At 40.8% G+C, this 15465-nt stretch overlaps 1 protein-coding gene across 1 annotated transcript in view; it reads right to left on the reverse strand.

Annotated features, from left to right (window-relative positions):
- The window catches only part of IPO11 (importin 11), a 350536-nt gene that overhangs the window by 214501 nt on the left and 120570 nt on the right, over positions 1–15465 (reverse strand). Inside the window, exons 14-16 of the mRNA XM_019517805.1 lie at positions 12187–12234; positions 11451–11556; positions 4178–4304 (exon numbers count right to left, since the gene is read on the reverse strand). Of these exons, the coding sequence (XP_019373350.1) occupies positions 4178–4304; positions 11451–11556; positions 12187–12234 (281 nt within the window). The remainder of the gene's footprint in view (positions 1–4177; positions 4305–11450; positions 11557–12186; positions 12235–15465) is intronic.

A 15465-nucleotide genomic window follows, 5' to 3' on the forward strand; every position in this document is an offset into this window, starting at 1 on the left:
GGCCAGGAGCATGTCATCTGGGGGCCACGGGGGGGGGGGGCTCCCGCCACTGCACACACCCTGGGTGGGCATGGGGGGCTGTGTGCCTCCAGATCTATGCACAGGGTGGGGGTGGGCTGGGGCCAGGGCATCATCGAGCTCTTCCTGGCAGAGGCCTGGGCCAAGCTGTGCTCCAAGCTGAGAGCCGCCACCCCCTCCCTGCAACCCCCAGATGAGCCCTGGCTGGGCAGTGCCTACCCTTGCCCCAGCCCCACTCCCTCCCTCACGGTGGAGGCCTCAATCTGCCTTCCCTTCCCACGTCCCTTCCCTCAATAACAGACTTACCAGCCAGACCTGGATGCTCTGCAGGGTGCCGAGCTGTGCTCCTGGCTGCCTGCGCGCTGCACGGCAGCTGTGTGCATGCACAGGGCATTTATTGGTGACATTATCGACCACATCAGCCAAAAAAGGTTCAATACAAATACTGTCAATTTCCCTTATATTGATGCCAATCCAATATAGGACCGATGTATTGATGCACCTCTAATTACTGTATTTTTTATGCATTTTGAGCACAGACAAATTCTGTTCGTCAGCATCTCTCTTTCCTTGCAAACATTGCAATTCAAGTTTTACTCCACCACAGCAATTGCCAAACTTGCAAAAGGTCACCTAAAGGCTACTGGTGCTTAGCCAAAGCTGTTGTCAATTTAGCAGGTGTAGCTGCTATGCTGAAGATTCGTGCTTCCATGTTGCTGATGGGGAGAGATGGGAAAGAAATAGCAGCTATTACAAGAGTCCCCATGGAGGGAATCGGCTTCCCTGCTTAATTTTGGAGGGATAGATTCTGGAGGAAAGGAGTATGTGTATTATGCGAGTACACATGATAAGTTATCTATTCAACTAAACCTCTCTTGCTTTGACACTACTTCTGATAACTTCACTTTCCTCTTTGTTTTCAATTCACTTGCAGAAATACAAGTGAAAATGTAAAAATCATAATCTCAAAATTGTAAATACACTACAAAGTAGCTCTAGTTTGCAACCCTTCTACACTCCTTAAGCATCTGTTTCTTTTACATAAGGAGTTAAACTCAAGCCATTTTTATCCCATCATTAGCTTAGGCTATACTTGCTTTTTTCCCCCCACATCTGAAGGGCCCTTTGTACCCCAAAACTTGACTAACATCTCTCTCAACTAGTTTAATAAAATATATCACTAAAAAAACCCTTGCTTCTTGAATTTAGCTGACATTTATTCTCTAACCAATGCTGTAGTTTTCATTTTGAGCTGAGTTTTTGGTATTATGTATTTGGATCAAGTCATGATGGCCACACATACGAGAGAAAACTTTCTACTCTGTATTATCTTGAATTGTGGCTAAAACTAAAAAATGCGTAGAAGTCTTTCCTCTAGTAGAAAGGCCGTGCTTGAGAATACAGAATTACTTTCACAAATTCAGTTGAACAGCATACTTCATAGAATGGCAAAAGGATAAGCATGCTTACATTTTATTTCAGTGAATGTGTAACAGAAGAATGGTAGCAATGTAAGCGATGAACAAAAATTAAATACAGGTAATGTAAAAACAAAACACTCATACCAACTCACAGAACAGACTGTAGGTGGCAAAACCACTTAGACCTGTTGAGTGTTCATGGTTAGTACACACAGGGTGCTTGTAAGCTCATCAAAAACCAAACCCAAACTAGCTGTAAAGATGCTAGCTTGGGTCCCAGAAGCAGCATCTAGTAAGCAAGCTCAGTATAGGAAAATTTACCCTGCTGAGAAGCAAAGCAAACTACTGTGTCTAGAGCTCCACATCAATGCAGCTAAACTGCTTCTAGTACTCAAACTAGCTTACGGATTTCTATACTATATGCAGTCTACAGCAGGAGTGTCAAACATACATTCCATGAGCCAGACAGATCACAAAGATAGGTCCTGCAGCCTGTGGCCAAGCATCCAGGAGACAGCTGGACGCTAAAGCCACAGCAGCACCACAAGAAGGCAGCCAATGGCCTGGCTTGTTTTCACAGCAGCAACCAAACACCTGGGATGCTGGGCTTCTTTCCACCAGGTCTTGGACCAGAAGTTGGGGTGGGGTTCCACAGGCCTGCTTCACACCATTAATTTGGCCCATCAACAAATCCTGCACAAATTATCTGACCCCAAGTGAGTTTAAACACCCGTGGTGTGCAGTGTAGATATAAAAGTGTAAAAAAACTGTAAAATTCTACCCCAGAAAAGGTAAGGGCCTGGGACCTATAGTATATTTTCAGAGAAATCAAGGGAGGGATGCAAGGTGTATTTAATACTGCAATACATGAACCCATAAACTATCATTTCTTAACTGGCAAATATAAGATAATATTGGAATCAGACAATTAAGTTCTCTCTTTCCAAGAGCATCTACACATGCAAATAATGTGGGATCAGTTTACTCTAGAGCAAGCTGATCTGGGCAGGCATCTAAACATGCAGGGTCTTGAGAGCAGATCTGCTTGAAGCAAATCTTTGCCCACCCTTCCCCCACCATTGGCCCTACATCGGCCCCCTGCAGCAGCCAGGGGGAGCTCTAGGCTCCTCCTGGGTGCTAGCCCAGGGGCTGGAAGGGAGCATGGAGCCAGGAGACAGCTGGCTCCTGGTGGGGGCTGGGACACTGCTCCCTGCCCCCAGGGGGCAGAAAACAGCAGGCCCTCAGCTAAGTGGGAATTACCTGCCTAGGCTGGAGCTCACTGCTAGCTGTCCCACCAGTGGATCAGGGAAGGAGGCTGAGATCTGTGCCACCCCTGCAGCTCTTTCCAAGCCCCACACCTCAGTCACCCAATTGAGCAGAGTACTAGGACCTGCTCCTCACCAAGACAGTTCCCAAACCCCACCCTGTGATGGCAGGGCAGGGGCTGGAGAACCTGTTCCCTGTCCACCTTCCGGATCAGAGAGGTGGGCAGGGAACAGAAGCCTGAGCTCTGAGGTTGTAGGTCCTGCGCTGGGAGATCCTTCTATCCCAGTGCCAGCTCCACAATCACAGGGCTGGCGCTGAGGGATCCTTCTCTCCCAGCCCGAGTCCCATGGCCATGGGGCGAGCTCTGGGAGATCCCCATGCCCTGGCACTAGGCAGCTGACCCAGCACATTTGCTTCCATTCAGGGGTGTACATGTGCGCTACTGTGTAGTTACTAAATCTTGAGTAAATTTCTACTTACATTTGCAGGTAGCAAATCTACTCACAATTAGAGCCAATTACTGCACAGTAAGCATCTGCACATATAGACATGGATAGTTACTGCACAGTAATTAGCTGTACTGCATAGTAAAGCATCTTGTATAGATGCGCCCGCTACAAAACCCCATGACTAAAAGATATTTATTTATCAACCACTAAGACTCTCTTGTTTCTGTTAAGTTCATAAAAGTGAGTTGCTTAAACAGTTACAATATTACTGGCAGGGAGCTGGGCAAAGATGCAACTTACTGAAACACATTTTTTCTAACATAAATTATTGATTGTCAGCATTTTAAAGAAAAGGCACTACTTTAAATGAACTTTGGATAATTCCAGTCTGTGGATGCACCGAGGATACAAGATGAATACAAATTGCCAGGAACTCCCTATGGTAAATACCATAACAACTTCAATTCATTTGCAGAAATGTGAAAGTCATAATCCCAGAATTATAAATACGCTATAAAGTAGCTGTCTAGTTGCCTTCCACAGTAATACCATTTCACACGGTATATTTGCAACAAATATATTTATGTAACAGAAGCTTATAACAGCAGGTAGAAATAATGCTGCACAACTTCATGCAGATATGACAATCTCTCAGTGTGGGATCCCCACAGGTTTGTTGATGAATGAATGCAAGTACATACAACACTCAAGATGCATCTACACTAACTGACTATTTATAGAATAGACATACATACAGAGGAGTCCAAGATTCAGAAACCAGTCTTGTGTGTAAACATATTATGAGTAAACAACACAAATATGGATCTGAAAACTTTCCCCACAATAACTATACAAGTCCAACATATCTAGATGGAGCAGATTTTTTTTTCTGAGAATAAAGAAATTACCATGACAATATTTTTGCTTTGAAGCATATATGCTGTTAAAACTTCTCATTTAAATTCATTTTTTAAATTAAATATAATTCAGTACATTGCTACAATTATATTTGCATACACCTACCACTAAGTCCTGGTCTTGAAGCAAGTTACGAATTGCCTCATACAACATAGGCCTCAAATCAGGCTTGAATTTTACAGAAATCCATTGTCCAATAAGCCAAATGACACGCCGCCGTATTGCCTTATACCTGCAGAAACAAAAAGCATCATTTTAGTCATTAGCTTGTTCCTGTTTCTTTATTTTTCATATGAAGATGAAGTGTTTTAGAAGAATGGCAGATGACACTGTTCATCACACCAATCTTTAATTTTCACAGGACTTGTATAAACTACATTTTTAGTGTTCTTTAGTCAAACTTCTTTATATCAGATCCATATGATACCAATAAATGAACAAAAAGTTTCTCCCTTCCTGGGATGTATATGTATTTAATTCCTTATGACAGGTTTTGTTTGGTTTCTTCACTATGTTCCTAACCCAAGCTCTGCTGGAGATAAAATCTAGTCAGGATATGGCAAATCAAATTAAAACTATCTATGCTATTTAAAAATAAAGCTATCCTTTTATTATCACCACTTCTATTAAGTTTAGCTATAACCATGTCTCTCCATCCGTATAGCCGTGCTACTCCTCCTTTCCCCCTTTTGAAAAAAAGGGTTCAGACCTTGTCTAGAGCCCAGAAGGATAATCAGAGAGTCCACCTGATCTGGCTCCAAGTCACTCATTACAACATGAATGAACATCAATCTGCTGTAGAAGCACCATAAGCTGAAGCGCCTGAAGCTTTGATTAAAGGATTCTAACGTTTTGCGCCTTAAAAAGTCCTTGTATGAGCAAGCTCAACATTTTTCCATAGGAATCTGGCTGCTTGCTGTAGCATCTGGACATGAATTCCCCTGTCAGCAGTCTCAATTCCCCCTGAGGGATCAGGCAAGAATTGAGACAATTATTTTAAAGAAGTTTTTGACCTGCTCGTCAGGTGAGAAAAACATTTTTATGCATCTTTAAAAGTCAGAAGAGCTCTCCTGTAATCAAGTCATACTTAGAGATTCTGAGGGCTGCTCTACCACTAAACTGAAGCTCTCATAGTCATCTGATGCTACAAAGTATGTGCTAAAAGACGCTACTTCCCACTGTCTGTTTTTCAGTTTTATGATCACACTCAGGATTGAGGCAGGGAATGCTAAATGGCTAGGATATCTATCATGGCAGAGCTACAAAGTACATACTGTTTGGAAACATTAGCCGTGCTTCATAGAGGAAGCAAACCATTTACACCAAAGATGTTCAACATGTGGCCCAGAGTCATGCTACCCAACCTGTAGGGCTCCCCACATTCTAAAAAATTGGTAGCAGGGAAGCCCCACCAAATTTTCAGACCTGTGGGGAGCGTTGGAAAATTAAGTGATCCTGAACACTAGATTGGGCACATGGGGCCAATAAGGGTGGCAAAGGGGCAGTCCAGCCCACAGACCAGCCCCATACCATTCAGCCAGCCTATAGGACAAAACAGCTGAGCACTACAGATTTATGCAATGCGCTAACATACATTAAGGACTAAAAGTACAGTTTCAGGGAATGCTACCAAGTAGATCAAAGCTATCTCACCTTTACCACAAAGGTTCAAAGGGCAAACTGACATTAAGGGAAAAAATATCTGTTCAACACAGAAATCCAAGTAAATAAACAGATAATTCAATATGAATGTATTAATTAATGATAATGTTATAATTAGCTATGGTAAGGAAACAACTAAAAAATTATAACGCATGTACAAAGAAAATAAGTAGATAAATCCAATAAGAAGTAGATAAGAAGTGGATAAATCCAATTAAAAAAAAAAATCAACAGTTCTTTTCAAGCTTTACATAAGTTGAGATAGAAGCAGGAACCCTGCCACCCCTGTGTTCCCTGCCAGCTGCCTCCCTGCTGCTGATTTCATGACCATAGGGTTGGGGATGATTTTAGGGTGACCCACCAAGAATTAGGCAATTAGATTTTATACTTGGAAAAATATAACAAATGATATATTTGTTATAAATTTCTGTATACAGAATCTAATGGGGGGAGGGTCCATCTTAAATTTGAAGTTGCCTCAGGTTCAGCTAAATACAGTAATTCCTAAGCCATAAAATATACAAAGTGAGCTATTAGGCAAGGGGTTTTTTGCCCCTTTGTTTTGTTTTGCTTGTTTTTTCTTGGTAGCTGTTTAAGAGAGACTATTTTGTGGGCAAAATTCTTGAAATTTGTACTGTCTGCCCCTACACTGCTTACCAGCTATGGACTGAATTTAAAAGATAAAAAGGAAGTTTAAAAATTCTAAAACACTGTTCTTCTACTAAGAAAAAATGGGAAAAGAAAACAAAACCAAGAAGCTTGATAGAGAAGCAGGATAGCTATGTACCATCATAGTTTAATTCAGCTTTGGGAAGGTGTCATTAAAAAAAAGTTTAGCAAGTCACTTTCTTGATTTAACTAATTAAAAGTTGATAAACAGTCTGGCTGGATCCTTTGCTTGCTTCTTTGCTGATGATAAATCAAGAAGGTTGGGGGGAGGAGGGGAAGAGGCTACAGGGCATTTCCTGATCCCTTTCTTCAAAAATTGTTCAGCAAACAAAATAAGGAGCTTCTAAACTGGCCAAATGACTTCATGAAGAATTTATAAAATTGTTGATATCTCTGCACAAATACAAAATGTTTCTTGACCAGTTACATCCCTTTCATATGCACAATCATCAGTCACTAATTTTGGATACAGAGAACCTCACTGGAGATGTGTCAAAATGTGTTCTATAATCCTCCCTTACACTATTTACAAAGATTTACACACACTGCAGAGAACAGTAAATACCATTAATTTATGATCAAGTGTTTCCTTTGTTAATTAAACATAAATAATAAAACAGAGTCCAAAAACTCATCCTTTACATTTTTTTTCTCTCCAGTTTGTTGTTATTAAGATAGAAGGGACTAAAATATTATGAGATAAAGAATGTAAAGGTTTGAGGAGAGAGGGCAGTTTTTAATTGATTAGATACTAAAACATAATTTTAAATGGGTCTGGAAAACTTCCCAAAATTACATACTGAAAATTTACAGCAGATAACTGACACTTCAAAAACAGACAAAATGCAGTGTTAGCTATGCCACTGCAATAAGGCATCATAACAAATGATGCCATCACCCTGTTAATCTTTCCTAAGAGGGAACAAATATTGCCCTAAAAATACATATCTAAGAAAACTGGACATAAAACAGAGAGCTGTAGCACTGCAAGTGGAAAGAGACAGATGAATCAACCTCTCAAATGCTTTGAATAGACTTTATTGTAAAGAAGGACCCTATAAAAGTCTCTTTTACCTACTTTTATTATATTTCTTGCATCTTATTCATTAGATGGTCATCAACTACAAAAATGTAAATTTGCCCACTGGGTGCACTTAATTAATATACAACTTTCCTTAACCGAGAAACAACACTACTTAGTGCAGTCATACCCAATTTTTTGGACCAATGAATAGCTATCAGTACCCAGTTTCCAATGAAACACTATGTACTCTTATCAAATTTTAATTTAAAATGTATAAAGCCTGGCACGATCCACAGACTATTTACCATGGTCCATTGGATCCCTGATAAGATGCTGTAAAAAACAAAACAAAACAAAACCCAAATAAAACCAGCTTTCTTCCATCAACATATTTGTAAGGTGGGCATGAGTCTAGCAAAGCTAAGAGTCGAAGAATACAGAGCTGACAAAAAGCAGTACAAACAAGCTATACTTAATCTGTTACATTCCGTAGGTTCACATTCAATTTTTATATAACATCAATGAGGGAACAACAAATAAATGCATTACTCTGTCCAGTTATTTTGAAAAAAATTTCTACACCCAAAATTATACTGTTTTGTCATTCTGATAGATTTTTATTTAAGATATTTCTGTTTTAATGGCCTGTAAAAGAGGGAGATTTATATCTGTTTCTTTTTCAAGATTAAATGATTTTCATCAGCAAAGAATAATTTGCTATTCAACATTCCCAATTCATTTGTCACGATAGCAGAATTTATACAACTACACCATCTGCAGGTATAACTTAGTTAGTAAACATACTTACAAAATGTTTTTATAAATTCAATAAACACACCCTAGTTGCTTTTACAGTTTTATTTCTATTACTAATATATAAAACCTGCATAAAAATGAAATGTTTTCCTTCTGAACCTACTGATTTGCTAAGCAGAATTCAGAAAGCTCTTACAATATACACAATATTGTGTCTTCATTCAGATCTGTACTATTTCCAGCTCTACCACAGACTCCCCTTGAACAAGTCATGATTCACGCATCTGTAAAATGGGAGTCATACATTCTCTCGCCTTCACTTACTGATTCTACCATCTGCATCATGGTGACTGATGCTGGCATGAAGATAAAAAACAAGAACAAACAAAATGGGAGGGGAGACCCTAAACCTCCTAAACAACACAAAGATCAAATTGAGATGGGAGATAAGGGAAAATCAAATACACAAAATGTATAAAGCCATCTATATAGAACATGTATATGTTTTCATTAATTTGAGAAGATAGCTTCTCAAATTAGAAAAAAGCTTCTTTTTTGTGAAACCTCTTATGACAGAGGTCCCGAAAAAGGACAAGGAAATGTGTTGGCATTGGGTATTGAGCAAAACTGCATTGTGTAACCAGTATAAATAATTTTCAATACCAATTTTCCCACAGTTATGGTAGGTCTGTTACAAAATAGGTGTTTTCTACATGGGATAAGAACATTGGAGAGAGAAGCTAGATTCAAGGGATGCCAGTATACAGCTCAACATCGTCAAAAGGGATGCCTGCTAAATGACAGCAGCTGCAAATGATGAAAACAATGCGACATTTAGTTTTCTCTTTTGCATCCTCTGGTTTTCATAACATAGGAGCTTTGATATTAAAAGATAGGGGAAAATATGTCTTATTTAGAAAAAGTTTAAGTTTTACCAAACTTCCTCTTGTTGGTCTATAAATTCCTAATGAGCAAATCATGTCCAGAAATCTTTTAACATTTGGAGAGAATTGTTCGTCTTCTCATTGGAAAGTATTTTGCCCTCAAACGGTAAATCCCACTGTTACCTGCACTTCTTTTCAAATGCCGTTCCGCTGGTGCCACAAAGCGCATCTTGTAACTCCAACAGTCAAGGACTATAGGGTTCCGTTAGCTTCATCCAAAGCAGTTTGTAACACTTCATGAACAACTTGCCTTCATTTATGACCATCATGAATTGTTCCCTATTTTCCTGAAGCAGTGTCACCAAACTAAATTAATTTATTGTAATTTATAAAATTGTACTTTCCTGGAAATGGCTGGTAATTTGAAATATAAAACGGTACTCTCACAAATGAGCTAATTATTTCTTCTGAAAGGTCCAATTATTTAGCTTCTAACAATAAGCGTTGTCTTTGACTGTTGCTGTCTGAGATCACAAATATTCCACTATCCCAAATGGATTTATAATACTTCTCATACTTCTCTCAGCTTTCTTTCAAGGTGGAGCAATAGCAATGCAAATTTGCCACACCATTTTTGATGGGTCTAAAAGCACTATCCTAATAGGAAGCTGCAATTTTATTGAGCACACACCTTTGAAGAATGTACCATTACTAGTAAGGAGGTTCTTGTACCTTCTCCAGTGGAATAGGCACAGCCTCTATTAATCCCTGCAAGGTTTTAAAACCACCTTCAACAGTGTTTTGAATATCACTAGGAAGACTTCCACAAGGCAACTTACACCATAGACTTTGATGTTGTATTTCCCATGTTAAGAATTGCTGGTGGCAGAGTCATGAGTGCTAGACAGCCCTCAACCTTTAAAATGCATTTAATTTCACTCTTTTATGTCCTGAGACAAATAGCCTGCAAAATAGTCAGCAAGCTTCACTTAAAAAGGAATGGGTAACTTGGTAATGGAGTCTGATAGTTCACAATACATTGGAAGGCTTTCTACCAAACAGACCATGCCTATTTGGCTCTTTGTCCATTTATTACCCTTGACTGGACCTATGTTTACTATAGTCACAATCAGAGACCTGGAACAGGGTGAGTAAACAAATGCTCATAATCTTATGAAGTAGCAATCTGTACTTCGTGGACTGAAGATGGCTTTTTGGACCTAACTGCCTCAGCTGGTTCATGCAAGTTGAGCCTGGTGAAGATGACATTTGTACAAGGATCTAGGGTCCTTCCACTGAAACTTCCTCATCCAAAGGATTTAGATTGGTGACACCTCAGAAACTGGAGAAGACAAAGTGGTATTCCTAGTAGATTGTGGTGATGGAAATCTTGGCCTACAATGAAATCCTTAGACAAATCTCATGCATTGCACAATACCTCACACTGCCCAATAAGGCCATCTGCTGGTAACTGATTTGAAGCTCAGGCCACCAAATTAGGAAGATAGTATTAAAAACAAACAGCTCAGTAATATTACTGAAGTATTTATGTCCATATATTTCTTTTCCATCCCTCCAAGAAAAATTTGATCCTTAGTTTACTGGGAAGCAAACTTAACTACTGACCATAGTAGTTAGAGAACTATAGCTATAGAGAACTTTGAATTAAAGAATAAATAACGATTAAACTAATACAGTGTTTTTTTGGATAAGTATATTTCTTAAAGAAGGCTGCATGACAGTTACTATACCACAACATTTAATAAAACTCAAAAGGTATAAAGGCCAGTAGTTTGCATTATTTTTCATAACAAAAGCTTGAGAAATTGCCACTACATACTAATCAAAAAACCTCATGAATTCAAAGCAGCTTGACTGGTATGGTTTAGATCCTGCCTTCAGCAAGGGGTTGGACTAGATCAGCAGTTGGCAATTTACAGCTGTGGATTGGATCTGGCTTGTGGAGCTGGGAGGCTTTGGCGATCTTCAGTGAAGGACAACTTCAATGAAGAGAGGCTTTGTCTGTGCTGCACTATGGCAGTGAACTTCGTCTGTCCTGGGCAACAGGGAGAAGGAACAGACGTAGCCAGGTCCGAATGCTAGCTTACCTCAGATGCAGCCTGCGACCAGAATACCTCTAGACTAAATTACTTCCCTTCAAGCCTCATTTTTTGATGATTTTATAACAAAGTGATGATATTTTCACAGCTGAACTTTTTATGCCTGTGTCCATTTTCCATATATCCACCTTTCTCCTGATTTAGCACGTATATTTAAATAATAATTCTCATCAGATTGCTCGTTGGATACCACACTGTACTAGATTCACCGCAATAAATTACCGGAACAACTAAGATATAAAAGATAGAGTTAGGGCAGTTACCTGTTATGAGAGACCTGTAGTTCTGCTAGTAGCTGATTTTTAAACCACTGATCAAAATCCACACTGTCAAACAGCTCATATGCCGCCAATCCAACTGCATTATATACTAGAAAAAGACAAAGATATTTCGTTTTGTTCTGGTCTTGTTCTGGTCTTAAAACTATTTTAATATTCTAAAGATGACAAAATTTAAAGATTGCAAGTCATGACCCAGTAGCTTCAGTGCAGAAAGGATTATTCTTCATCCCTTAAAGACTGAAAACTGGGACATAAAAAAGCAGTAATGTTAAATAAGATAATGATAAAAACCTCATAAAACTTCTTCCAAAGTTCTCTTTAATTACAAATAAATTAAGTTCTTATGACAGCGAAACAATGTTGTGTTCACTGCAATTATAAGCAACATTCAATTACGTTTCCATTAGATGTTTTGGAGAAGTCACTTTTCCAACCCTGTTTCCTTGATTGCAAAATAAGAAAAAACATTTCCCTCACAGAAATGCTTCAGGGATTAATTTTGCTTAAGTACACAAAACAAAGCCTTATCTCATAGAATAATATAACTTATTTTTTAAATTCTTGCTTTGTGAAATGTGAAATTCAACACTACGAGAAATGGATTTTAGTACTTCTTTCCAAATGTCAAACTCAAATACTGCACATTTGTTTTAGACACATAAAAGCAAGGAATGTACAAAACAGCAATTCTGTTCTTTGCAAAGTAAAATTAATTTACCAGCATCTTTAATCAGTATAGCACTGGAATCTTCCACATTTGTAGGTCCTGCAAAAAAGTAAAACATGGGCAAGTTAAGAAAAAATGCATCAACTAAGCAAAAAGTGTGAGCAAGACGCGAGTATTTTTGTGAAGTAGCTTATAGCAAAAAATAAAGATCAAATCACATTTTGGCATTCTTAAAGCTAGCTAATTGAAAGTATCAAAGTGCATGCAGGTACAGAACAATAAGAGTGATATGTATTTTCTTTAAAATGCACTGTACAAAAAACCCTAGTCATTGTTAAAAAAAAGTCTGCCAATTATAACCTGGTCTATATGTAACTCTTTTCTTAAAATGTAACAATAAAAAATAAAGCTCTGTCTAAATATTTCTCAAAAAATTTGAGTAAAAGCTGCGTATGTCTTACTGTATTTACCCAAATAGAAGATGACCCTGACTATAAGGCAACACCCCCCCACACACACAAAAAATAGATTCTATATAAGGAAAATTTATAAATTTGTTATAATTTTTCAGGGAAGGTTCTTTGAATAGATGTGATATTTTTTATTAGACCAACTGAGTAGTTGGAAAAAAGTTCTTGGCAAGCTTTCGGGCATAGTCACCCTTCTTCATGCATAGGAAGTCTATAATTTTTCAAGTATATAATCTAATTATTGGAAGTTTGCATTGAATTTGTCCTCCTCCTACTGCTGCAACAGGGAAAATAAATCTGGAAGGTCAGGTAGCCCATTGCTTTCTGCTTCTTCACAACTTTTCCCCCTGGCAGCCTCTTCCCCCTCTCCTTACTACGAGGGGCCCAGACGCAAGGAAGTTGGCGGCTGCAGGGTAAGTGGCTGGCCGCTCCACCCAGCTTCGCAGGGACCCACAAAACCAGAGGGCCCGGGACAGTTGCCCCAATTCGACCCCACTAGGGATAGTCCTGAACATGAAAGTGAGGAGCAAATATGAAAACAAGAACTTTGAAATTAAACATGGCTGTAGCAATTTACATATAGTACCCATGAATTTAGGTTATCCAGGATTCATGCATGTTACTTTTTTTTGTTTTTTACTTATTTATTTAGTTAGTTTTTAACTGCTTAAAGTTTTAGCACAGGTACTCCATAGAAAAACTTTTAAACAGTGCTTTGGCACCTACTCATGTGTATCACAAACTATGCATGCTATTACTCCAAAGCCAAAGGCTCATGATTTACCACATACTTCATTGGGCTGGGCCCCAAAGTCAACAGCATTTCAAGCCATGATGACCCCACAGCTCAGCATGCATGTGTACTCCAGGTACACTCCACAAAGGATCCATGTGCTAATTACCCCCTCCCCCCTTGCCTTAAACATGGTGCTCTCGTCACAAAGCCGAGGACGCTTCAAAAATTTATATGTAGATAAGGCGCAGGGCACCCTGATCCAGCTTCATCCATCTCATGGTGGTGCCACACTAATTATATGCGAGAGAAGGGCTGACAGAGGGATTCTGGGTATGCAATGTCATGGCTCATCATGATTTGAAAAAGAATCAGTGGTGAGGAAGACTGTGCTTAATGGGACTATCAGATATCTTATTCAGATGGGCTGCACTAATCTGTCCTTATGGTAGATTCCCATCAGCAGCTCAGCCTTTCTGGCTAAGATCAAATATAGCATTTCTGGAACCAAAGAGAAGGTTGTCAGAGCTGGCTATGGCCCTCCTGGTGCCAGCCTGGTATTGCAGTACCTCCAGCCCTGGTGCCAGTTTCCTGTGGGGAGAACACCTGCCTTTTTAAAAAAAAAAAAAAAAAAAGGCCACACAAGAAAAAAGGTTCCCATCAGTATGTGCCCCTAATGTAGGTCATACAAAAAACTAAATAAGGACAATTTTCTTGCCATTTTCCAGTTGGTCTAATAAAAGGTATCATTTTGGAACCAAGAGTTCTAGTTTTTTGTCTGTCTTTTTGTCTCAGACCAACACTGTTACCAAGTACACCCCTGAAATGTGGGTCATGTGTTTTATAGTCATATTCAATATTAGCTGCATGTAATCAACTTTATAGTTGGCTTCCACATGCTGAACACATGCTACTTTAAGCAGGGATGCAGGTTTTCCCTTTCCCATAGGAAAATGGAAAAAAACAGATTTCCCCTTTTACCTGAGAAAAACACAGAATTTTCATTTTAGTGGAGAAACATAGATTTTGCACTTTTGCAAAGAGCTCTCTGCAGGCTGGCAGAGTTCCAGCCTGCAAGGGGCTGATGGGAGCAGAAGAAGGCCAGTCAGGCAGGGGGCGCCCTGTGCATGTATATGCACATGGCTGCCAGGAAGTCTGGTGGGGAGGAGGAATTGAGGCCCTCATAGGGAGGGAGACAGTTGGGCAAGGTTGGGGCTGGGGCTGCTGCCCAGGCAGGCGGTGCAAGGGGCTTGGGTCTGGAATGCTCGGCCACAAAGCACCATCAGGGAGCAGGATGGGGCCATGGGTAGCTGGCTTGGGGACTGTGGGGGGTGGTAAAGCCAGCTCCCTACTGCTGCTAGCATGGGGGAGAGGAAAGGAACCCATGCCCACCCAGATCTGTGTGTTGAGTGTGGGTAGGTGTAGGCTGCCCACTGCAGGCTCAGACTCCCCACCCTGCTGCCCTCCCCAGGGCCTCCACAGTCCAGTGGGCCGGACCTGACTGGGCAGGGCAGAACGGGGCTGGGCAAGGAAGCTCCTTGCTGTTGCAAGGCCCATGCCGCCCTGGCGATGCACCCACTGCCTCTCCTGCAGCAACAAGGGCAGCAAGACAAGGTTGTTCCCCTCACTGCTAAGGGGTGGGCAGAGGGCACATTGCCAAGGCAGTGTGGAGCTCACGGAGGCAAGCAGCTTTCTCACCCAGCCCCGCTCTGCCCTGCTGTTCTACATTCCACCCACTGGGCTACAGAAGCCCCTGAGGACTGCAGCAAGGCAGGGAGCCCGAGCCCACGGTGGGCAGCCCACACCCATTCCCACTCCATGCAGACCCTGACAGCATGGGTCCCCGCTAACCTCCCTGGGAGTGCATGCAGCAGTAGGGAGCCAGCTCCATCCCCTGCCCAAAGCCACAGCAGGCAGCCCACACCCACCCTCAGGTTCCACTCTGGCCACGCTGCCTGCGAGGGAGGGGGAGCTGGGCTCTGCACTCCACTCCGCTGCAACAGCCGCCACCTTACGCAGGCAGCAGCCAGGGCTTGAGCACTGCTGTGGAGGGCTGCAGGCCCAGGTCCCTAGCCCCAAAGCCTTGGCAGCTGGGAACCCTCTCTGGCAGGGCTGGAGGGGAGGGGT

The sequence above is a fragment of the Gavialis gangeticus genome, unplaced genomic scaffold, assembly GCF_001723915.1.
Source record: "Gavialis gangeticus isolate Ggan-Ray unplaced genomic scaffold, GavGan_comp1, whole genome shotgun sequence".
In the NCBI taxonomy this organism is placed as follows: Eukaryota; Metazoa; Chordata; order Crocodylia; family Gavialidae; genus Gavialis; species Gavialis gangeticus.